This window comes from Peromyscus californicus, unplaced genomic scaffold (assembly GCF_007827085.1).
Source record: "Peromyscus californicus insignis strain IS unplaced genomic scaffold, ASM782708v3 Scaffold_4__1_contigs__length_199733344, whole genome shotgun sequence".
NCBI lineage: Eukaryota > Metazoa > Chordata > Mammalia > Rodentia > Cricetidae > Peromyscus > Peromyscus californicus.
Genome location: NW_026294562.1, coordinates 149,553,549 through 149,578,255, shown reverse-complemented (window position 1 = coordinate 149,578,255; position 24,707 = coordinate 149,553,549). Strand labels below are relative to the sequence as shown.

General features: G+C 50.5%; 1 protein-coding gene across 7 annotated transcripts in view; it reads left to right on the top strand.

Annotated features, from left to right (window-relative positions):
- The window catches only part of Abcc8 (ATP binding cassette subfamily C member 8), a 71,680-nt gene that overhangs the window by 9,085 nt on the left and 37,888 nt on the right, over window positions 1–24,707 (top strand). For 3 of the 7 annotated variants that reach the window (XR_008223129.1, XM_052762547.1, XM_052762546.1), the window contains exons 4-10: window positions 657–823; window positions 3,342–3,584; window positions 4,344–4,532; window positions 11,928–12,092; window positions 14,631–14,786; window positions 17,479–17,613; window positions 17,879–18,041. Coding sequence is in view for 5 of the 7 variants with exons in the window: in XM_052762547.1 (XP_052618507.1) it covers window positions 657–823; window positions 3,342–3,584; window positions 4,344–4,532; window positions 11,928–12,092; window positions 14,631–14,786; window positions 17,479–17,613; window positions 17,879–18,041 (1,218 nt within the window). In the remaining 2 variants the exon portion in view is untranslated. Of the gene's footprint in view, window positions 1–656; window positions 824–3,341; window positions 3,585–4,343; window positions 4,573–11,927; window positions 12,093–14,630; window positions 14,787–17,478; window positions 17,614–17,878; window positions 18,042–24,707 lie in introns of those variants that run through there. The other 4 variants (XM_052762548.1, XM_052762549.1, XM_052762551.1 and 1 more) reach the window with 4 other exon arrangements.

Here is a 24,707-nt window from a genome sequence, read left to right as displayed (position 1 = left end):
TTCCAGGCGAACACTACTGGGGTGCTGTGGGCTCTGGGCTGTGAGGATGGGAACCTGGATCCCCCTCACCTTCTAGCTATCACAAGCTGACGGTGAACATGCCTAATTCACTTCATCTCTATGGGCCTCAGTGTCCTTATCTAAATCAAACAGCCTGGATTGAATGATCGTTAAGATATTCCCAAACACATTGAGAAAATGTGTTTCAAGTGCCTGTAACTTAGTCAACTTGGAGAAGCTATTTTTCCTGTCCTCACTGTTCCTTGTCTGGCCTGTTGGACTCATGATATCAGTGTTTCTGAGCATGCCTGTCACAGTGTTGGAATGCCTGTTCTGAGTCTCAGAGGGACACTAGAGCCAGTTGTGGTGACTCACACTCGTAATCACAGTACTTGGGAAGAGGAGGCCAGAAAATTAGAAGTTCAAGGTCATTCTCAGATAACGTATGAGACTGTTTCAAGGGTCAGCCCATCGATTGGTTGATCACAGGGATAGTGTGATAGTCATACGTGCATACCCCCTTTATCAAAAATGTGTTTGAACATCCCCCCACGCCTCCTGAACATGCGTTCTGTCTTTTCCCACACGCTTGCGTGCTTGTGGAGGTGCACACGTGCCATGCTCAGGCATCCTCTCCTCCTCTCCGCCCTCCGCAGCTCTGCTCATCTACTGGACCTTGGCCTTCATCACTAAGACCATCAAGTTTGTCAAGTTCTACGACCACGCCATCGGCTTCTCTCAGCTACGCTTCTGCCTCACGGGGCTTCTGGTGATTCTGTATGGAATGTTGCTGCTTGTGGAGGTCAACGTCATCAGGGTGAGGGTAAGCAGGGAAGTGGGAAGTGTGGTGCTGACCCAGGTGTGCTTTGCCTGTGGGCGTTACCTGCCCTGGACAGGGCACTGGGACCATAGGTAGATTTCAGGGGAGCCGTTCCATCAGATCACAGCCCTCCACCCCGGGTGCCCAGAGAGAGGGGGAAGGACGAGGATGGGTTGACTCTCGGAGAGAAGAGGAAACATAAGGGACTGCTTTTCTCTGCTTTTGCTGGTGACGGGGACTCAGCAGAGCACTCATGAACGGGTAGAGCACAGGAATGAGTGCAGACCACTGCTCATGTGCCTTTTATGTTCTGTTTGGTTGGTGGTGCTTTGAGACAAGCTCTCACTATGTAGCCCAGGCTACCTTCGAACTTTCTATCCTCCTGCCTCAGCCTCCTGAGTGCCTGTGGAGGTGTGTCCTTTGCTTTGTCACCCTGTTTTCCTCCCCCCCTCTTGCTTCTCCACCTTAGAGTGGTACCTTCTCCTTGCCCTGACCCCATCCTCGCTTTCCCAGGTAACTCAAACGAACAGCCTACTTAACTCCCCATAGTATTTTTATTAATATGACATCGTCCACATCTATCTAAACAAATCCACTTAGTGGTTTCCCCTCAGCACACAGAAGCTAATGTGTTTTTCCCTTCAATATTTGCTTCATGAAAGTTGATCATAGTATATACTGTGTTACGTGTCATGCTCTTCTCGTCCAGTATTTCTTAGGACTCCCTCTGAGCTGCCTGAGATGCAAGTCCAGCCTCTTAGTGACTGCATAATATTCCACCATAGAGAAGGGCTGTAATTGGTGCAGCCATTGTTCAGTGGTGGACATTCACTTCACTACCGAATTCTTTTTCTTTTTTTTTTTTTTTTTTTTTTTTTTTTTTTTTGGTTTTTCGAGACAGGGTTTCTCTGTGTAGCTTTGCGCCTTTTCCTGGAACTCACTTGGTAGCCCAGGCTGGCCTCGAACTCACAGAGATCCGCCTGCCTCTGCCTCCCGAGTGCTGGGATTAAAGGCGTGCGCCACCACCGCCCAGCCGAATTCTTGACTTCACAGATAATGTTGTACTGAACATATTTCCCTCTCTGTGAATTGCCACTATTCTGTGGGAGAGACACCAAGGAAGGGAGTTGCTTAAGCAAAGGGCGTGTGCGTGCATTTTAAAGTGAAACCAGTACTATAGACTTCCAACCGTAAGGGGACAATCCTTTGCCTGCCCTCTGGCCCCTCACGGGGGGGGGGGGGGGGGGGGGGGGGGGGGGGGGGGGGGGTGGCGGCCCTTTCTCATTTGGGTCTTCCCCTGCTGCTGCAAAATGCTCTTGAAGCTGCCTGTCAGGCCCTTCTGCTTTTGGTTATGGTCCCCAGGAGAGCTGACCTCTGTACATTCCCTCCCACAGTGACCTGGGAAGTGCAACTCACTCCCTTAATAATGCGGTAGACAAGGTTTGCTAGCATATGCAGGAGGCAAGATTTGAATCGGGTCCACATGACTTCAGGCTCCACAAACTCTGTAGGTGTTAGTTACTTTTATTGTTGCTCTGACTGAGTAGCTAATAAAAGCATCTCGGGAAAGGGAGGATTTACTGTCGCTGTTTAAGGGTAGAGTCACTGTGGCAGGAAAAGCATGGTGGACAGGAGCGTGAATAGTCACACGGCATCCACAGTTAGGAGGCAGAGGGAGGTGAGTGCTGACTGGGGCCTAGCTCATCTCTCTTTCTCTCCCTCTTTCTAGGAGCACTTTAAATTTATAGTAGACATTTTTTAAAAAAAAATTAGCCAGGCACAGTGGCACACACTTTTAATCCCAGCACTTAGGAGGCAGAGGCAGGCAGATCTCTGTGAATGCCAGGTCTACATAGCCAAACAGAGCTACATAGCGAGGCTTTGTCTCAAGGAAATGTTTTTTAGTTGCATGCATGCATGTGTGTCTGGGGCTGGAGAGGGGCACTGTGTCCATGAGTGCGGGCGCCTTCAGAGACCGGCACATCCCCTGGAACTGGAGTCATAAACAGTTGCGAGCCACCCAGCTGTGTGCTCAGAACCAAACCGGAGTCCTCTGTAAGAGCAGAAGGGGCTCTGAACAGATGATTCCTCTCTCTAGCCCCTGTTTTCTCCTCTTCATTCAGTTGGAAGCACTGATCTTGGAATGATGCCACCCACATGTAGGGTGGATTTTCCTCCTCAATTAACCCAGTGTGGATGTGCCCTATAGCCACGCCCCGAGGCCTGTCTCCTAGGAGATGGGGACAGTAACCATCACTGTACACAACAGTGGTGACCCACCCCCACCCACCCACCCACCCCACACACACACACACACCCTCAGTTCTTCCCTAGCTCAGCTCAAAACCAGCCTCAATGAACAGCCACAACGCAAGGCCCTTTTCCTAGAGGCCATAGGTGGCCGCATCTCTTGGTGGTCAAGTATAGCCCATCACACCTAGACCCTTGCTGGGTGGTGGGGAAGGGGAGGTGTTACACTTGCCCACCCTCCATTCCTGCCCCATACCCATATGCCCCACAGAGGTACATCTTCTTCAAGACACCAAGGGAAGTAAAGCCCCCCGAGGACCTGCAGGATCTGGGTGTGCGCTTTCTACAGCCCTTTGTTAACCTGCTGTCAAAAGGGACCTATTGGTGGATGAATGCCTTCATCAAGACAGCCCACAAGAAGCCCATCGACCTGCGGGCCATCGGCAAGCTGCCCATCGCCATGAGAGCCCTCACCAACTATCAGCGACTCTGCGTGGCCTTCGACGCTCAGGCGGTCAGTGGGCCCAGCCACACCACCCATCGCCTGCCTTCCCATGGAGTTACAGCCAAGGATTTCAGCCTGTGGAGGGAAAGGGAAGGGCTCACCCTCAGTGGCACAGGAGAATACTAGGGCCAAATATTCATAGGAAGGTCATGGTTAGAATGGCCCTTACAGTTTAGATCAGCATGTCCAAAATGCTCACTATCTAAATGGGGAAACTGAGGCTTGGTAAGGGACATGGCTTTATGTGACTCTCCCATCCCCTGTACTCTTCATTTTAAAGTACAGTGGCTGAAGTGACGGGGGTTTCTACCCCGTGTGGAGGGCAAGGTATTGTCCTGGTCCCTACACTGTTTCTGCAGATTTGGCCAGGATGAGTTCAGCTGAGGCCTGAGACCTTCCATGCCCCGCCCAGAGCTCTGAACCCCCTATACCGTGTTCCTTCACTGTGTCTGCCGGCACTCAGGGAAACACTGAAACGTGGTCATGAGTGAACATAGAAGGTGCCAATCCATCAAGATGGTGCTGTGCTGATCACATGACCCCCTACCGGCACCGTGATTTGAAATGCCTGTAGCCTCAGTTTCCCCATTTGATCTGCCCTGTCATGCATTCATTGATACCGTGATTTACTACTGAAGTTTGCCTGTTCACAGACAGCATGGCCACAGGGTTTCCCCAGGCAGCAGGATCCAAGGGTGATGGGGAGGAGGGGCTCTCCATGGCTGATCCCTAACCGACTCTGACCTGGCTGTGGGACTCTCTTGGCAGCGGAAGGACACACAGAGCCCACAGGGTGCCCGGGCCATCTGGAGGGCTCTGTGCCATGCCTTTGGGAGACGCCTGATCCTCAGCAGCACGTTCCGCATCCTGGCTGACCTGCTGGGCTTCGCTGGGCCACTCTGTATCTTTGGGATCGTGGACCACCTGGGGAAGGAGAACCATGTCTTCCAGCCCAAGGTGGGCCATCCTTGGAGCAGGCCTAGGCACCCTCTGGAAGGTTGGCCCCACAACTGTCTTGTGTAGGTGTGCGTGTGAGTTTGAGAGGACATGTTAGCTGTGGCTGACTGGGGGCGGGGACTTTTCAGGAGCATCCACTGCTGGAAGAGGCTCTGTGTCCAGTCAGCAGAAATGCTGAGAGGAGGGCTTGTGCCCCAGGAGACTCACGGTGCCACAGATTGAGAATCCTAGCTATGTTCTGCAGGGGCATCTAGGATGGCTGCTGGTGGAGGAGAAGCCGTGCGGACCCCCGTGGCCACCCTCCTCTGCTCACGTGTCCACTACCCCAGTTCTAGTGACATAGTAGATTTTCCTCTCTCTTTGTTTCTTTCCCCAGTCTCTCTTGGTTTTTGGAGACAGAGTTTTATCTAGCCTGGGCTGACCTTAAACTCTCTATGTAGTGGGATTCCTCTTGAACTCCTCATCCTCCTGCCTCCACAGCTCCTAAAATGCTTGAGATTGAAGGTGTACACTGCTGTGCCTGGCCTGTTACAAAAGCTCTGTTACAGACCCAAGATACTGGAAACCCACTAGACTAGGTGATGCTCAGTGGTCCCTTCAGCTCAGAAGATTCCACAACTAAAATGTTTGTTCGGGACAAGAATCTCTGTGTGTGTGTGTATGTGTGTGTGTGTGTGTGTGTGTGTGTGTGTGTGTGTGTGTTATATTACATTAAAAATACAAAAGCAGAAGGGACCTATTAAGGATCACAGGGGACCACCAGGAGCAGGAAGAGGAGCAGAAGAGGGCGAAAGGATGAGTGTGAGCAAGTTACTATGATGTGTGATATAATGATGACTGATAATGTTACAATGAAATCCATTTTTTGTACACTAACTTAAAAACTAAATGTTAAAAAGGGTCTAAGGGGCTGGAGAGTGGGTCAGTAGTTAAGAGTGCCTGTTGCTCTTGCAGAGCTGAGTTTGGTTCCCAGCATGCCTGTTAGGTAGGTAGCTCACAGTCACCTTCAATTCCAGACACACACACACACACACACACACACACACACACACACACACACACACACACACTGAATCTGAAAGGGGTGTCAGAAGCCTCTTCTAGGAGTGTTTTTTCTCCATGTGGAGCAACATTGCCCACCTTGGGGACTGAAGGTACTTGATTCTCTGCAGCCACCTGGGTGAAGATGGCCACAGTGAGAAACTTCGTCCCCAGTGGGATGCTGCCCTGTAGAATCCCAGAGACAAGGCTGTTATAACATTTCAAGCACACACAGGCCCCAGTGACACTGAGAGTTAGGACTTCGGGCCCCTGACAGCTAGTGGTGCCCCGTATGAAATGTTCATTGTACCTGAGCTCTGACCTTGCAGAGAGCTGTTAATCCTCGGGAGTTATATAGTTTTCTCCAAACATAATTAGTCAGCTGAGTATTTCTGAGTTAGAAGTCCCAGACAGGCCAACTGCGGGTCTGACTTGCCCAGAATATGTTTATTGATCCTAATGTTCGATGGCCTTGGGCAGGGTTGTCGGGTCATGGAGACTTACGATCAAGATCATTAACAACAATGCCCACCTAGCAACCACTGGACACACATCTGGCTATGGGCAGGCATTTCCCATTTTCTTGTTTAATCCCTAAAGGAGCCTTTTGGCATGGGTAATGGGTGGTGGGCAATAGGTATATTGAGATATGATTCCCATGCCATGTAATTCATGCGGTAGACACTCCTAGTCCCATTTACAGATGAGAACCTGGTGCTGAATCAGGTTAAATAACTTTTCCCAGGGGCTCTCAGCCAGTTTCTAACACTGTGAGAATTTGAACCCTGCCGTCTCGCTCAGTAGTCTGGACTCTTAAGTCATGACCACTAAAATGATTATTACTGTCAAACTGTCACCCCGGCTCCAAGGATTGTGAGATCCAGTGATGGAGAAATCTAAACAGAATAGCTATGGCTACCTGTGACAGACGGTGAAAGCCAGGTGTGGTGGCACATGCCTGTAATCCCAGCTTTCAGGAAGCTGAGACAGGAGGGCGTCTGATGGGGATTGCACATGTGCTTCTCAGGTCTTAAACTAGCCGAGAGGCCACGCCCTAGGGCCTGGTACCCCAAGGTCATAGGTAGAAAGAACACCCACTAAGGTGTCAGCAAGTTTGAAGCCAGCCTGTGTTACATAGCAAGACCCTGTCCCCCGAGAGAAGGGCATTTCAATAGGACCTCAATAAATAAATTAGATTAGCCAGGTGGGGACAGTTCCTATGTATTAGGAGGTTGTTTCGTTTGGTTGGTTTTTTTGTTTTTGGTGTTTTGGGTTTTTGTTTTGTTTTGTTTTTTGCTTACTTAGCTTTTGATGTCTTTAGGGGCCTTTTCTGGCTATAAATACTTTTCCTTTTTTTATTACAGTGTGTGTGTGTGTGTGTGTGTGTGTGTGTGTGTGTGTGTGTGTGTGTGTGTGTACACAAATGTCATGCATGTGGGGGTCAGAGGACAGCTTGCTGGAATCAATTCTCTTCTACCACATGTGTTCTCCTCTCAACCACCTCATTGGTCTCTTTTCTGGCCTTTTGAGCCTCTGGCCTTTACCAGGAGAGAGCGAGAGATTATTTCTTGGCCTCCAGCAGTGACATCTCCAGCTTTAGTCTAGCCTTAGACAACCCCAGAATGCTCCACCTTCTCCATTCTGCATGTTATGGGGAAATCACCCAGGGCAGAGCCCCCATCCTCTTGGCTAACCATCCTCCTGTGTTTCCCCAAAAGTCTTCTTGGGGAAGGGGGAAAGTCTTCTAAGGAGAAAGCACCCCACAGAGATGGTGAGACCCGGCCCAAGAAGGTTGTTCTGGAACCTGCCTCCCTGTCTCAGCCTTCAGGCTGGCTGGGGTTTGTTGCCTTCCTGACGGAGTGCTCTTATCAGCGCGCAGATCCCTGGGACAGATGGCTCTGCCTCAGTGGCAGCAGGCATTATCAGATTTAATACTTGTTCCCTGCCGCCCAAATGCAATCAGCAAATTTCCGACATAGAAACGAGAGTTGAGAGTAAACACAGGCCTCAGCCTCTGGAACACTCTCTAGCTCTCCAGCCCAAGGTTGCCTACTGCAGCTTAATTCTCACTTGGGCACCAGAGCCCAGAAAATGTGGGAAGAGCTCATTTAGTTCAGTCATTTGTTCCCTCGCCTTGCCTCACAGCTCAATCCAAGAGCCAGTGTTGTTGGGGTCGTTAGGTTTGGGGCAAGAAGGAAGCTAGCTGCAGGGCTTCAGGCTGGCTGGACGAGGAAGCCCAGCCCATGTCCAGCCTGCTCCAGTCTGCAGAGCTGGCACCCACTGTTGACTCTGTCAGCAGCTGTCTGTCCTCTCTTTTCTTCTCGGACACACAATTGGCAAGGAGCAGAGCGCCTTCGGGGTCCAGAAGGATGAGCAATGTTGATTTGCTCCTTAGTCCGTAGCCCACAGAACCCGCTCGGAAGCTCCTGGCCCCCCTGTCTCTCTCTTCCCAGAGAAATCTGGGCTCGACCCAGGATCTATTTCTTTCCATCCCCGCTCTCTTGCCCAACCCCCGCGCCAATCTGTCACCTGCCAGGGATGCCACTGAGCTGGCTGGAGGGCGATGGAATTGGATTCATGAAGGGTGGCTGGTATCTGAAACCTGCCAGCACCACCCTGGGCTATCAGCTGAGCCGGGAAAAAAAGAGCAGCTGAGGTTGGATCCAAGGCCAAAGCTTTGACCCTTCTAGGCTACGGTGGGAAGAGCACGCAGGCTGGTTATGTGTGTTTCCAAACAAATTCTACAAAAAAATGGTTGGTGGTTGTGTGTGTAATATCCTCTTTCTTTCTCTCTTTCCTCCTCCTCCTCTTCCTCTCATTCTTACTCTCCTCTCCTCTCCCCCCTCCCTCCTCCCTGAGTGACCATATTTGCCGCTCTCACTCTTGGTGACACAATGATCGTTCATGTCTTGCTGGTTCTGTGGTGTGGGGATGTCAGTGTGTCAGTGGCCTCTTCATGACAATGTTCACAGAGTGCCTGAGGTGGCTGCTTTCGTATCACTGACTCTCCTGCTTTCCCACCCCCTCTGGAATCAGTCCTCTGTGCTCCCAGTGGCCTCCATTGCAGAACTCCACTGCCGGATGAGAACATGGGGCACGGAGAGCCTATGTACTGATCCATTTAAAAGAATAGTCTACGGCCGGAGAGATGGCTCCGTGGGTACAGGTGCTTGCTGCCAAGCCCAGTAGCTGGAACACACGTGGCTGAGGGAAAGAACTGGCGGCCCAAGCTGCTTCTGACCTCACTTGTAGACTGTGGCGCACATGCACCTGTATACCCGACCATGCACAGAATACATGAATTTAAATGTAGTTAGTTTAAAAAAAAAAAAAAAGAATATTAAGCATCAACTTCCAAAAAAAACTTCCCCAAGAGCTTGTGAAAACACAAGTCCAGCGCATAAAGCCTTCCAAAGCCCTTGTCTTCCATCAGCGGTGGCCCAGGTTTCTTCTCTCCTCCCACGGGTCTTTCACCCCCTCCCAGAGAGTCCTCTTTTGTTTGCTAGAGTTCAGCAGGGTCTCCTTTCTTAGGTCTCTTCTCTGGCCTGGTATCCATTTATTCCCTTTCTTCATTTTTTTGATACTGGGTTTCATGTTGCACAGGCTGGACCCGAACTCACTACATAGCAAAGGATGACTCTGAACTTCTGACCCCCGCCCCCACTGGAGTGCTGCACTGGATACTACAGAGGGCCCCACAGGCCTTGGTACCCACTTCTGCATAAGAACCTACGTGTTCTGGCTCCACCCCTTTGAAGCTGCCTTAAAAAGATGTCTAACCACAACGTACCTAACGACAGTGACGTACCTAACGACAATACTCTCGTTTTAACAGAGCACACATTCTTTATCTACAGCAATGTGATCTTTGGCCCTACAGAGTGTGTGTCTGGGGGATGGAGGGCTGAACTACAAAAGGGGAACCTGCTGCTTTGTTTAAGAATGTACAGATGTTGGCAAGTGCATTTGACAGGAAACACCCCTATCTGGCCACCATACGTGCTAAGTTGACTTTCCTGTTCTTGCGGTAGCCGAAGTCTATTCTGGTGGTTGTGACGTAGCAGGTCATGGCTCTCCATCATGGTGACCTGGGATCTTGGCTGCATAATGTTTCCATGAGTATCTCAGTGTCCCTAACAGTCCCTGTGGCTGAGCATTGCACAGCTTATGCAGCCTACCCATGGTGTAATTCAGAAATAAATACTGTTGTGTGCACAGGCATTACTTGGTTACTCTAGTAAGGATGATCCTGACAGTGTGCTTGGATTAAACTAATGGTTTCTGTTCTCCAGAGCTGGGCCTCTGAGACGATGCTGGGTTTAACAGTAAACTGCAAACAGCTCACTGTGCCTACATCTTTTGACCCAGAGCCAACCAAAGGGGCATATTTCCATCTGCTACAAGCTGCAAGTCTGTTTGTGACCACCAACTGTCAGAGTGTGACTCCAGGTCAGACGGCCCGATGAGATCTGGACAGTGGGTCTGGGGTAGCGTTTTAGCACCACACAGGTCCATGTTCACATGTTGCCTCTCACTAGCACATAGCCTTGTGCTGGCCACTTCGCCATGGTGAAACTCTTTCCACTGTGTGAAGCGGGGCCCCAGATGGTGCCTTGCTCACTGAGTGGCAGAATGGAGCGCTGTGCTTTCTGATGTCTTATCTCTCACCCTTCCAACCCATAAGGCTGCTGCTGCTGCCTCTAGTCATGTCTCCCCCCCCCCTTCCACCCTTCCCTCCGGTGGTTTCTCTAGTGTCACTAAGACTCGGGAGCTCTGGGTCTCAGCAAGGCCTTCCCTAGAACACCTCTTCCTTGGCTCCTGGGCCGGCGCTTCTCCTGTGGAGCTACGGAGAGGTGGCCGTGGGCAGGACCAGGCAGTTCCATGAGCCTCAAAGGTGGTAGAAAAGTCACCACAGATAGTCTAGACAGTAAGGTCTTCCACCATCTTGGCGCCTAAGCCAAGATTCAGGAACTCTTGATTCTCAGAAAAGACTCGCTGAGAGAGCTCTTCCCTTGTTGGCCTGATCACTGCCAAGGTCGTGATCTTGAGTTTGTCTTCGTTTTGTTCCCATCTCTGTGTGCCCTGCAGCACCTCCCACATCCTTCCAGATGTCCACGGTCAGGGCACAGTGTCAGAAAGGTGAGAGTTTTGTCTTCATGGGAAGATGGACGTGGCTGTGCTGGAGGGTGATGGCTCACCAAGTTCAAAGGTTTCCTGGGAGCCAGTGGGGCTGGATTTGGAAACAGGCATGCTGGTGTTCCCTGGTATCTTTAGCACAGAGGCAGAGTGTTTTTCCCTGATTATTATCTGGGTCTTGCTGGAGTTCAGAGAGGGTGACTTAATCTTAAAAGGAGGTCCTGGGAGTCCGAGGAACTGGGGCTCCTCATGCGTTCTTCTCAGCTGTTGTCAGCGCTTCGTTCCCATCATCCCCCGGGAACAGTCAGCACCAGCCACACACACACACACACACACACACACACACACACACACACACACACACACACACACCCTGGCCCAGAAGTCACGGCTCCTGCTCGGCAGATTGTTCATTCCATTTCTGAGGCAGAGAACACATCGTCCCATTTGCTGTAGCTGTTCTGTCTGGGCTCCGCCGTGATCTGCTCTGTTTGTTCTCATTCCGTTCAGAGTAAACTCCAGGGGCATGAAGGTAGAGATGCTGAGAGTCGTGTATGCCTCAGGTTAGAACTGAGCCTCCTTCTGTCCCGCCCTGGGAAGATGACAGAGGTAGAGGGGGCCTTTGCTGCAGAAGATTTGGCTGGATTTATTAGTCTAGGGGGTGTGTGTGTGTGTGTGTGTGTGTGTGTGTGTGTGTGTGATGCTGTATGTGTGGGTGAGTGTGCCACAGGATACTTGTGGAGGTCAGAGGACAACTTTCTGGAATTGGTTTTTGCCTTCCTCCTTTATGTGGGTTCCAGGGACCAAACTCAGGTCGCCAGGCTTTTCTTTATCCACTGAGCCACCTGATCAATTCTCTTATTTTCTGAGAGAGGATCTCATACTAAACCCAGCGCTTACTGATTCAGCTCCTGGCTGGCCAGCTAGCCCTTGGGACCCTTCTTCCCTGTCTCCCCAGTGCGGATTCCACACTGCTATGCCCGGCTTTTTTATGTTGGGTGCCCAGGACTGGACTCAGATCCTCAGGCTGGCACAGCTAGTACTCTACTAACTGAGCTGACCTCCCAGCTCCTCGCCCTGAGTGCTTCTTTACAAAGACTCCTACGGGCTTTGCAAACACAGAGCTTCCCCCCGTAATCCAACCATACAGCATGACCTGTGCTGACTGTGCCACTTTCCTGGCAGCAACAGCCACCACTGGCCTTCTCTCGCCCACAGACACAGTTTCTCGGGGTTTACTTCGTCTCGTCCCAAGAGTTCCTTGGCAATGCCTACGTCCTGGCCGTGCTTCTGTTCCTCGCCCTCCTGCTGCAGAGGACGTTCCTGCAAGCCTCGTACTATGTAGCCATCGAAACCGGGATTAACCTGAGAGGAGCGATCCAGGTACCGGGGTCACACCTGTTTGCCACTTTTGCGGCAGGCCTGCTTTACTCATTCTTGTAGATGAGAATAATTCTGCTGTGAGTTTATTCTTTATGCTCTTCCCTTGTTTAGAACAATGGTTAGTTGGCTGTGGAGCGGGAAGTGCAAAGTACCTTGGGGCTGGGATGGGGACTTGGAAGCCGTGGCAGCTCCAGTTCTGCCTTGGACTAGACTGATATAAGATGTCAGCTGCCCAGTCGTTGGTTCTTCTCTACCCTGGAAAATGGCAGGCATCACCAGTCAATCACCCATTCTCTCCTGCTAGGTACAGACCATGGCCTCAGAATCCTTCTCTAATTCTGGAGGTCTAGCAGATAGCATGCTTGAGATAGGCAAACATATCATAACAGATCAGCAAAACATCTAAGGTCCATTTGAACTCTCAAATCTAGGGTCTCCAAGGAGAGATTCATGACGTATAGGCCTAAGAATTGATTGGCAGGATGGTCAAAGCCAGAAAGGACTCAGCGTCGTGGAGGATGGTGTGATAAGAGCCATCCCAAGCCCCAGGGCTTCCAGGGAGACTTGAGCTCAGTGCTTGCATGGACAATCCTGGATGAGAACAGGTCGCATAGGATAAACGCCTGTCAGTGTTTCACACCCATCCAGAGCAGTGCAGCCCTATACACTCATCTGAGACCACATGTCCCTGGCTTGAAATTCTCTTTGTGCAAAGAGGAGAGTGAGATCAAGTACCAGTTCTGCCATCCCTGTTGATTTTCACAAAGCTGTACAAAATCCCAAAGCCGCCTCATCCATCAAAAGTGTTCTCTAGAAAGATTAGATGTTGGGATCATTTTCGGGAACACGGGCTGATCCTGTGAGAGCCATTCAGAAGCGAGGCCTGAAAGGGGCTGAACAGAAGAGGAAAGGACAGCTTAAACCGAGGCAGTACCAGAGGAAGCTCCAGTCATCGTGACAGTCTGTATTAACGATGCAGATGTGCAAATGACGCTGTCCAGCTTCAGTGGCTTTCCATGGAGAAAGCAGTGTGTGCTCGAGAATATCAGCAGATGTGAGAGGCGGGCACACCCATGACACACCGAGACCCTCTCAGGTTCACGGGGGACTCGGAGCTAAGAAGGACCAAACTGTCGCTCAGTTCTGAACCCCAGCCGTGGGTCCAGTCCCTCCAATGACAGGCCAGCTTGCGCCACCACAACCGATTTTGTGGTTGGATAGTCTTGTCATCGGGTCTGTTTTCTGTTTGTACATCATAAATCACACAGCAGCCCAGTATTTTCCAATTATTCTACAAGAGCCCTCAAATGGGTTTTTAATACACCAGCCTGTAATTTTTTTTATCCAACAGAATCTTTTACATTAATAAGAGAGATTAAATCATGTACCACAAAAAGGAAATGATAGCATTCGTTATGGAAACAAAGTAAAAATAAAAGATCTCTTTCCTTTAAGAGATTTCCAGAAAGTTACCTACAGAAAATGTGCCATTGTAGATGAGAACCTGTATGTAAGTCACTAAGCAAAATCCCTGAATTACACACACACACACACACACACACACACACACACACACACACACGCATGCACAGTTGGTTGTGATTTGAATCAGTGCTTTATTTAACGGATTACTCATGCCCGTGCTTCATTGAAAGTTGCTGGTTAGCCTTTAAAGCTTAATTTCACATAGCCAGGAAGTACATGGAAAGTGCATGAATTTGTCCAAAAATATCATTGCCATTATTTCCAGCCTCCCCCCTGCTGTATATAAACCCCAGAAAGACACAGAAGAGAGTCAGTGCTTTCCGAAAGCCCGACCCACAAACACAGGCAAGCTGAGCTCAACACAAAGATGATTAAAGGCTTTGCCACAGAAGTGTGGTGCGATTGTGTCCCAGAGCAGACGCCCTGCGGACATTGAAGACAGGACAGAATTCTTCCTTGTTCTGGAGCATGTAGCTTGAAAATCCAATCTTTCTGTATGGCGCTGACAACCAGCACATAGAGCTTTTGGGTCTGAGCCCAGAGGCAGCCATTACCCTCCATGCTGCCCTATGAGAGTTTTCAGGGTAGCTGGGTTTCGAGGGATGGTGCAGGCTGACTGACCCGGGTCTGCTGATGCTGACCCCTTGCTTTGTTCCAAGACTCTGTGATGGCGTGACTTGCCCCGGGGTGAGGTGACCCAACTAAAATGGGCTGATCCTCACTTCATCATTTTTATGTCCCTTAAATGTGTTCTGCACCGGTCCCCAGTAAATCAAGAATGCAAATAGATACGAAGACCTGCTTTTAAGATTTAGGAGCTAATTATGTCTTGTCCCCAAGGGAGGTCATGCTTGCTGGGGAAGTAGCTGCTTTGGCCTTGGATTCCTGCCTCTCGACTTACTTGATCTATGGTATCGATCATTGCCAAGTTGTGGCAGAGCTGTGCTAGGGCTCTGTAGAGATATCAGAGAGGCCTCTGGCCCCTCCCAGGTCTGGGGTGGTGATGGAGATGGTAATGAGGACAAATGTCAAGCACTCTGCTCTTCTTTCTAGACCAAGATTTATAATAAAATCATGCACCTGTCCACCTCCAACCTGTCAATGGGGGAAATGACTGCTGGGCAGATCTGCAACCTGGTGGCCATCGACACAAACCAGCTCATGTGGTTTTTCTTCTTATGCCCAAACCTTTGGGCTATGCCAGTCCAGGTATCAGATGGTGCTGGGGGAGCGCCTGTGTTGGGGGCGTAGGTATCAGGGGAGGGGAAGCTGGGAGGCAGTAGGACACAAACCGCTTGTGTCCATTCTGTGTCTGCCTGTGGGTCTTCTATCCCCCGGGGTCTGTCCATGTGGTGTACTGCTGGTTTCCCCAGGGCCCCATGCACTGCAGGCCATCTGGACAGCTCTCAGTGATCATAGAAGGTAGTATCATTAGGACATTGAAAGTGCAGCCAACTTTAAAGGACCCACAGAATAGTCATACAAGGAGCAGTTTTGTAAATACTAAAAGCTGTATGGTAGGGATTTGGAATGTCGCTCATTTGGTAGCATGATTACTTAGTACCTGGATTCAATCACCGGCAACTCATGAATCCGGGATGCTGGTGGAGGCAGAAGGATCAGATCCTCAGGGCCATCCTCAACTACAGAGCAAGTTCAAGGCCATTCTGTTGAAGTTATTTGACTTGGGGTCTTGTTTTGTTGCCCAGACTAGCCCCAAGGTCTTGAGTTCCTGTCATTTTCTGACTCAGCCTCCTGAGTACCTATGAGTTCTAGTACACAGCACCATCCTCAACTGATGGTCATTTTTAATTCATCAGAGACTGTGCCTTCATGCTTACAAAACTGTCCAGCACACAAGAAACGAGGGCTGGGATGTGACTCAGTGGTGGGATATATGCTTAGCATGCATGAGCTCTGGATTGGTTCCTGGCCACCACCCCCACCCCACACACAAATGATACAATCTTAACCTCATGGCAGGAGAGCCCACTGGGTTGGGGCCAGCATGCTGAACCAATGCCAGCCTGGTGACCCAGTGCACTTAGAGCCTTTTATGATACTGAAATTCACTCCTCTTCCGGGATTTTAATCTGTTTTAAAAATCATACACATTTTTAAAAATGACATTTTGGTGGACAGTGCTAGTGTATACTTTTGATCCTAGCATTTGGGAGTCTGAGGCAGGAGGATTGCCTCAAGTTTCAGGCCAGCTGAGCTGCAAAATGAGACCCTGGTGTTGGTGGAGGTGTATCTGGAGGCCCCTAAAAAAGAATCCTGGGTACCCTGGAAGTTTTCTCAGAGTCTGGCACAACCCCAGTGGCTGAAGGACAGAAACCCTGACTGCCTCCATGCAAGCACAGCTCGTGTAAGGATGAAGGGACGTGCCGGGCAGGATTCCCAGGAAAGAGTCAGTGGAGCTATCGAGTAGGAGGCTCATCTCTTAACGCGGCCCTCTGCCCACTGCTCTTAGTCAGTTAAGCACAGGGAGGGGACAGTGGTGGGGTCATTTCACAGCCTGTTACCTGCTAACGAAGGAGGCTGTCTGTGATTGATAGAAAGTGTAGTGCCCCCGCCTACGCCACCCTAGAACTGAGGCCGGGAGCCTCATGCCAGATTGGCACAGGGCTGGCAGACTGCAGGACCAAGCCAGGAGGACTTCCTTTTCTCTCTCTTTCAACTAAGGAGGCCAGCACGTCTGTTCTTCTAGAGTAAGCCATGCAGTTAAAGGTGCTTGTCTTTGACTACAGCCTGGAAGGCTGTTATCTGGGAGCTTTGGGGGGGAGGGGGGGACAGGCAAGAGAGATTTACATTTCTCATGAATAGTCATAAGGAGGCACCACTAGAAGCACACTGAGTTCTTATTTCAAAGGAAGCCTGTTAGGCTCCATCAAAATGGAAAGACACCAGACTCAGGGGTGGTGGCTTACACCTGCAATCCCAGCACTTGAGGAACTGAGCAGGACTCTCAAGTCCCAGGGAAGCCCAGGCTGTGTCACAAGACTGTTTCAAAACAACAGAAACGAGACCTGTCGTCCCAGCTACTTGGGAGACTGAGTCAAGAGGATTACAGGTGAAGGGCTAGCCTGGGTTACAGAGTGATTCGGCACCTGATCCCTACACAGATAACTTAGTGAGACCCTGTCTCAAAATTTTTTTTTTCTTTTTAATGGGTCGAGTGGAAGGGAACAGGAGAACATGCCTGGATAGCTCAGTGATGGAGCACTTGCCTGGCGTGTGAGAGGCCCCGAGTTCAATCCCCAGTAGCACAAAAGGGGTTGGGGTGGGTGGCGATGTACTTCAGCTGGTGGAGTGCTTGCCTAGCATACTGTGATCCTAGTACTCAGGTGGGTGGAGGCAGGAGGATCAGACCTCCAAGGCCATCTCCAGCTACACTGCCTGTTCAAGGCCAGTCTGGGATATATGAGACTCCGACTTTTGTTAAAAAAAAAACAAAACAAAACAAAAATTAAAAGGCAAGCCACCAGGACCATTAGTGCACAGCCCATTCCCAGCGCCTGTGCAGTTCTGCCTGGCATGGATGCCACAATTTTGCCCCTTTGCTCACGGGTAGCTTATTTTGAGTGAGACATCAATCTCAGCAAATAGAATAAATGGTTCTGTCTCATCTCAATTCTCAGACACTCCTTGGGAAAGCAGACTTAGAGAGGAAATGAGTCCTTCAGCTAGCTTTCTGGTAAATGCCCTTGGTTACCAGTGCAGAGTCTCAACTCTGTGTGTACCCAGTATATTGCTTTCCCATGCCTAGTCCTGCGCCCTACTCCATCCCCAAGGCATTTGAAAACTTCCCACTCTAAGGAACTGATGGTGGGGACGGTGCCAATGCCCTCTGACGAGGCAGCCCTGGAGCAAAGAGTTCATCTCCCGTCACATTCTCCAGATCATTGTGGGCGTGATCCTTCTCTACTACATCTTGGGGGTCAGTGCCTTGATTGGCGCAGCTGTCATCATCCTGCTGGCTCCTGTACAGTACTTTGTGGCCACCAAGCTCTCCCAGGCACAACGGAGCACCTTGGTGAGTGTCCCAGGATGTGCGTGTTCCATCTCTGCCTTTCCCCATGTCTACCTCCCTGGCCCTCATCTTAGTAGCCTCTTCCGTACACTCACGGTCCAGGTCCCAGTTTCTATGAAATGCGCTTAACAGACTGGCCAGGAACATATTTGTAGGGCAAGAGCTGGGCAGATGGCAAGGATATGGATTTGGTGCCTTCTCCTGGGCTGAGCTATGGCCACAGGGCCTCTCCCCTCTAAGACACCAACACCACCACTCCTGCCCCCAGGAATATTCTAATGAGAGGCTGAAACAGACCAATGAGATGCTCCGGGGCATCAAGCTGCTCAAGCTGTATGCGTGGGAGAACATCTTCTGCTCAAGGGTGGAGATGACGCGCAGGAAGGAGATGACCAGCCTCAGGGCCTTCGCTGTCTACACCTCCATCTCCAGTGAGTGCACCTGCCTGTAAGCCTCGGGTATCAGGCCTGGGTGATGGGCGGGTTACAGAAGCCAGAGGCCCCTTGACTGACTATGGTGGCTGAACTCCCAGAAATCAGTGTTCTTTAAAACATATTCATGCTGTATGCCTTTAATCCCAGCACTGGGGAGACAGAGGCAGGGAGATCTCTATGACTTCAAGGACAGCCTGGTCTACAGAGCGAGTTTCAGGACAGCCAGGGATACACATAGAGAAACCTTATCGCAGAAAAAAAAATTCCTTTTTGCTGGTTTTAAGCATGCCTATTTATGTGTGGGTATGTGAACATGAGTGCAGGTGCCGTTGGAAACCAGAGGCATGGATCTCCCTGGAGTTGGAGTTACAGGCAGTTGTGACCTGCTGGTTGTGGCTGGTAGGAACCAAACTGGGGTCCTCTTAAAGAGCAGTACATGCTCTTAACCATTGAACCCTTTTGCCAGCCCAGAAATCAGCATTTGTAATTCAGTTAAGCAAATGTGTGGGAGCCTGCCGTGTGCAGGGTTCTACACTACCTATTGTACACACCAGTGAGAAAGAAAGATGAGATCGTTCTTGACGGGCAGCAGAGAGTAAATGAATAGCAAGGGTTCCCGTTGTTCTCACAAGCACACCTGAAGCTACTGCTGTTTCAACCAGTGGCTGTGGCTCTGCAGTTACTGGCCCACATCTCAGGCGGCAGCCGGAGACTTACACATCCAGCTGCATCTGTCTCCTGCTGCTGCTGCCACCAAATACAGTTTTTAACTGAATCTCGGTTGTTCCATTTACCTCGGGAGTCAGAGGCTGGGGTGAAAACCTGTTAGCTCAGAGAGGTTGAGGAGTAACTGACTTCCCCCTTTGAAGGCATCACAGAAAGAGAGCGTCCTCCTCTGCCAAACCAAAAGAGACAGCCACACTCTCAGTCCCTCCCTACTACTTCCTGTGCATCTCTAGCCATCTTCCAGACCCCCTCTGACTCTCTGTGATCACTTTCTGTCAACTAGTTGCTGGCTCTGCCTCCTGACCCAAGGTTGATTTTATTTAATTAACGCAAATTCAAACTCTGGGTTCACAGTGTGATTGAACATCACAAAACAGATTTCCAATTCTTCTGAGCATGAAATTTTTTCAGAGTCAGAAGGAGCTGTCACTGCCCCAGTGAAGCCGTCAACTCTCTGGGGTATGCCAAGGAAAGGGCTAGCTATCTGCACAGAGCAGAAGTCCAAGCTAGCCTTTTCCTCTGTATAAAACCCTCTGGGTTTAGAGAGATACACATATGAAAAACACTTTACAGAATAGAGTGGTAGTGAGCTAATTAATAACAAAGAAGTTAAACTCCACAGGGGAAACTTCACCATCAGCGAGAATCAGCAGGTCCAAAAGCCCCCATAGGAGAGGGCTGTGGAGATTGCTCAGTGAAGTGCCTGCTGTGGCAGTGGGAGGACCTGAGTTTGACTTCCAGAACCCACAAAAAGCCAAGCACAATAGCACACGCCTGTAATCTCAGGACTACCCCTGTGTTGAGCTGGGAGGCAGCAGCCGGAGAATCCCTGAGCTGGTGAGCCTGCTAGATTACCATATGCAGTGGCAAGCAGGAGACCCTGTCAGAGACAAGGTGGAAGTTGAGAATTGACACTGGAGGTTGTCCTGTAACCTCTACACATGTACCACGGCATGTGCACACACACACACACACACACACACACACACACACACACACACACACACACACACTACACAAATACAAAACAACAGAATGCGTTAAGAGAGCCGGGTATGGGGACACACACCTGTAATCTCAGAACTTGGGAGGTACAGACAGGAAGATCATGAGTTCAAAGTCATCCTCAGCTACATAGTGAGTTTAAGGCCAGCCTGGGCTACTTGAAACCCTGTCTCAAAACAAAACTAGCAACAACAGCAGACAGACAGACAGATAAAAGAATTTTTCTCTCAATACCTTGAAATAATAAATTGAAAAAATGAAATCCAAATGATAATGAAGTTAGCATGTTTGATATGACTAAAGAGGTTTTTGTTTTTTTTTTTTAAGAATCAAAAGCAACAAAGCTACATAGGAGATTATCAGGGGAAGAAAACAAAGAACATTCTAGAAGTTAAAATTTTAGTTATTGAAGTTGACTCAGTGTACATTCTCCTGGCCAGAGGAGGGCTCATTGAGGTCAGGTGATCATGGGGCACTGGCCCAAGTTTGATTCAGAGCTGATGCTAATTCATTCTTCCATGGACTTACCCCATGGTGGTTGCTTTCACAACTCATTATTGGGATGTAGACATGTAGCCATTGGCAGACTCACTCTGCTTCCCTGACCTGTCCAAGTTAACACCCATTTTGGTAAGAAAGGCTCAGCCCCAGAGAGAAAAAGGAAGCAAGCAAGCAAGCAAACCAATTCAGTGTCCAGGTTGATCAAATTAATATGGCTGAAGAGAGAATTAGTGATTTAGAAGCTGTGTGGGGTGGTGAGTTGGGAGCAGTAATGGAGGACATGATGGGAGTGTCTCCTAGATAGACTCTTACAATAAGTCCATGTTCCTGGCATTTGTGCTGCCTAGGGGGAGGGCTTGATGGGGCCAGGTAGCCACCATCCATGGCAAGGAATGCTTAGCCGTGAGCAGCTCAGGTAGTCCCTACTCCCACCGTGTACCAGGTCTAGCTATACCTCAGACAGAGCCTGGTCCAGTCAGCAGTGGCTAGGTCATCTACCATAAATGATACGTATGTCTACATAGGAAGGCTTAAGACCCAGTTGTCTCAGAATAGAGCCATGGGCATGGCGGAGTTCCTGGTCTTTCCTTCGTCTTCACCCCCGACCCTCTGGGTTCTCCGAGCAGGTACTAGGCACTCCATGAGATGGAGACATTAGATCAGACCATCTAAAGAAGTCAGTGTCCCAGACCCAGGCCCACTTCTGCCTTGTCTCTGTTGGCTCTGCCCGCCTGCCCAGCCTGGAGCTAGTGTATTTCCATAGCTCTGCCCTGTGTACAGCGTGGTGAGTGATAAGGAAACAGGTACTGAGGAACAAGATGGGTAGGGAGGCTTTTCCCCCTAGGAGGCACCCTCTCCCAGCAACACTGTGGCTCACCATGGCTGCCATGGAGAGAAAGCAAGGAACTTGGAGTCACTGGGTCCCCAGAATTCCAAGTACAGTGGGCATCAAAGTAAAGGCAGCCTCAGTAAGTGCAGTTGAGGGCAGGTGGCAAGTGTATTTACTTGCTGGGTTCCAAACTGCAACATCTTAGGATGTCTGGTCCCAAGGCTAGTTCCTGACCGGCTGAAGCCCATCCAACAGGTGCTGTTTGTTGCTTCAGGCTCGTGGAAGATAAGCCATGGCTTTGGGACCCAGGGTCAGCAGGATTTGGGGAAAGAACTAGAAGGAGCAAAGGCCTTGGAGCCAAGAAGTCTTCCCAGAGCCCCGTACCTGTCCACGAGGCCTGAAGGGACAGGCAGAGCAACACAGGCTGGTCTCTGAAGGGGAGTGAGGAGGCAGCATTGTGATTATTTTCATTATGCATATGTATGGGCTACTACATGATGATTCAAGCATGCACACCCTGCGTGATGATTAAATCAGAGCTGCTAGCATTTCCATCTCTTTAAGCATTTTATCTGTAAATTTTGATTAACATAAAATAATCGTACATATTTATGAGAGACAGTTGAGGTTTCAGTGTGTGTTCAGAATGTGCATACATCAAACCAGGTCATTAATGTACCCACTTCCTATCACTGCTCATGTTAAGCTCTTTGGAGACACTCTCTAGGCATTCAGAAATATGTAAGAAGTTATTGTGAGCTGTAGCCCCCGAACTGTGCGCCCCAAAAGGCGGCAAGGGCAAGTTCTTTCTCATGTGGAAGCTTTGAAAAGCCAACCTTGAGGCTGGGGTGTAGAGCATCAGTGAAGCGTTAGCTTGACACACAAGCATGAGGACCTGAGTTTGATCCCCAGCACTCATAAAAAACAGCAGGTGGGGGCCTGTGCTTGTAAGCCCAGCGCTGCGGAGGCTGAGACAGGAGGTCCCCTAGGACAGCCGGACAGCCGGCCCGGCCTAATCGGCAAACCCAGGTCCCGTGTAAGGACCCTGTCTCAAACAAAACTAAACGGTGGGTGCCTCCCAAGGAACGGCACCTGGGGTTGGCCTCTGGCCTGCGTGTGCACGCACACACGCGCACACACACACACACACACACACACACACACACACGCACACACACACGCGCGCACACACACACACAGTCGGTCTCGATATGGAACAGTGATTGGGAACGGCAAAGAGAGGAGGCTATTGGAAGGTTGCATAAGGGTGTGAAAGCACAGCTGCCCGAGTGCGGCTCCCTGTCCTCAGCAGAGTGCCGAGAGCCCAGCGCTGTTTGCTTGGCGTATTTGTCCTGACTGGGGTGTCTCTTCTGAGAGGGTATGTCGGGTGGGCCCCCCCCCCCAGCTGCAGGCACATGCTTCCTGCTTCAGTTGAGGTCCCTCAGTTAGTTTGTCTTCCTGGACTCCCTGCTTCTCTTTCCAGGGATCAAGGCACAGGTCATTAGGCTGCGCTAATGGGAATCTCATGTTCTCGTCCCTGGCGCCAGCCATGGGGTCCTGGCAACATGAAAGAGTCCTGGCGTTGTGTTTCGAGATGGGGCCCAGCCTGGGCATGCTGGATGGATTTTCAGTCTGGTCGTATACACACGCTGTGGGCAGGCTGTGGGGCAGACATGATTCCTCCTGACACTTTGTGATGGTTTCACGGACAAGGTCATCAAGAGGTCTGGTGTCTTGGGCAGCAAGTGGGGCGGGGGCTAAAAGAGGCATGGGAACATCCACATGCCCAACTTTGCAGAGGAATGACAGAGGAGTCCCGCAGTCAGCCCCAGCCAAGATGCCACCACCTGTCTATGCTGAGCTTTGCTGAAGCCCTGAGCAGGAGGAAGGTGTGGGCAGGGTCTGCACAGTCTTCGGGGACATTGGCCATGAGTATCAGCTACGCACTTGTTGGAGCCACAGGGTCAGTTCCAGATGCCCGTCTTTTGTGTTACTCACTGGCCTTGTGCCTTGGTTTCTTTCAAGCGCTTATTGACTGGCACTGGGTGAGAAGGCACACGAGTCCCAGCCAGATGTTATGTATAGAGGAAGCCCACCAGGCAACAGTGCGGTGATTGACAAGACCAGAAGGGGCATTCTGGATGCCCACAAAGTTATGAGTTGTGCCCGACCTAGTCTTAAAGGTGGTGAGTGTCAGGGAATGCCTGTTGGAAGTGAAGCCCCTAGTGGTTCCCCAGGGTAAGCATGACTTGCCCGGATGAGGAAGGAACAGCCAGGCATTAAGACTTCGAGGTGAGGAACATGCTGGTGGAGTCCATCTCAAACTTCCTTTTACTAGGATGAGACCAAATCATAGAGCATGTGTCGTGTGTCAGAGCGCTGGGCTTGCCCCTGGGGCAGGGAGCTGTGGAAGGAGCTTAGGTAGACTGCAGATGTGATTGCAGTCTGTCAGTGCTCTGCTCAGGGCTCTGGACCCCAGACAGGCAATGTGACAGTCTCAGGCTGTGTCTTGAAAATTAAAAGGCCAGGAAATCAACTCAGCCACGTGTGAGGGCCGGGACAAGCGTGTGTCCACAGGGCATGGCATAGCTGTTCTCCACACTCCACACACTGCCTGTCTTCCTATCTTTTCTCTCTCTGGACTCCTCAGTGGAAGCCCTGAGGCTTTTGTTTTGTTTTGTTTATATCTTTGTCTTTTTGAGACCTTCTTACAACTGGCCTGGAACTTGTAGTGTAGCTGAGGATGGTCGTGAATCCTGACCCTCTCACTTCCACCTTCTGGGTTCTGGGGTTCCAGGTGTGCACCTCCACACCCAGCTCCTGGTCCCCTTCTTTCTCCAGCGCCTCTCCTTCGTTACCTGTTCTTTCTTCTGCCGATCAATGCGGCCACTGAGGGTCACTTGTGTGCACCCTGACCTGGTTTGGCAGAGGTTGGCTGAGGAGGAGAGTCCTCAGTTAGAGAGCCAAAGTCAGTCCTGCTGGGGCCTCCTAGTGCGCTTCTCCTGATGCCTCCAGCAGCAGGGTACCATGCCCCTGCCTTCCTCCACACTCTGCTGACTTTGCTGGCGTCAGACTAAAGGGAAAATAGCTCCCGTGCACATTTCCCTTCCTCCCAGCACAGCTTGCAACTAGGACAAGCTAAGTGCTCGCCCTCGGCCTTCCCTCCACAGGAGGCAGAGCTGGAGTTAACCAGGGAGCAATGGCCGCTGTGCCTCCCTAGCACTTGACTCCTAAAATATTTATGGCAACTTAGGAAATGAAAAGCTTCTGGTATTACAGTACCAGACTGGTGCCCACAAGGTCAAGCAGCGTTCCTTGGACAAAGCCCCGGAGCCAAGAGCTGGGTCTGCTCTGGTTTGGGTGGGTCTGTCATCTTCTTTACAGTGGGCGTGGGAAAGCTAGCACGAAGTTTGGCTCAGGACAAAGTAACGTTATTGAATTGAGTGAATAGCTCCTAAAGGATCTTTGTAAAACACCCATATCTGTACCATCGCAGATGGACTTCACCTTTACAGTGGCCTTTAAGGACTGGGCACATGAAATGAGTTTTACCCTAACAAGCTGGGTGTGGTGACACACACTTGCAATCCTAGTGCTTGGGA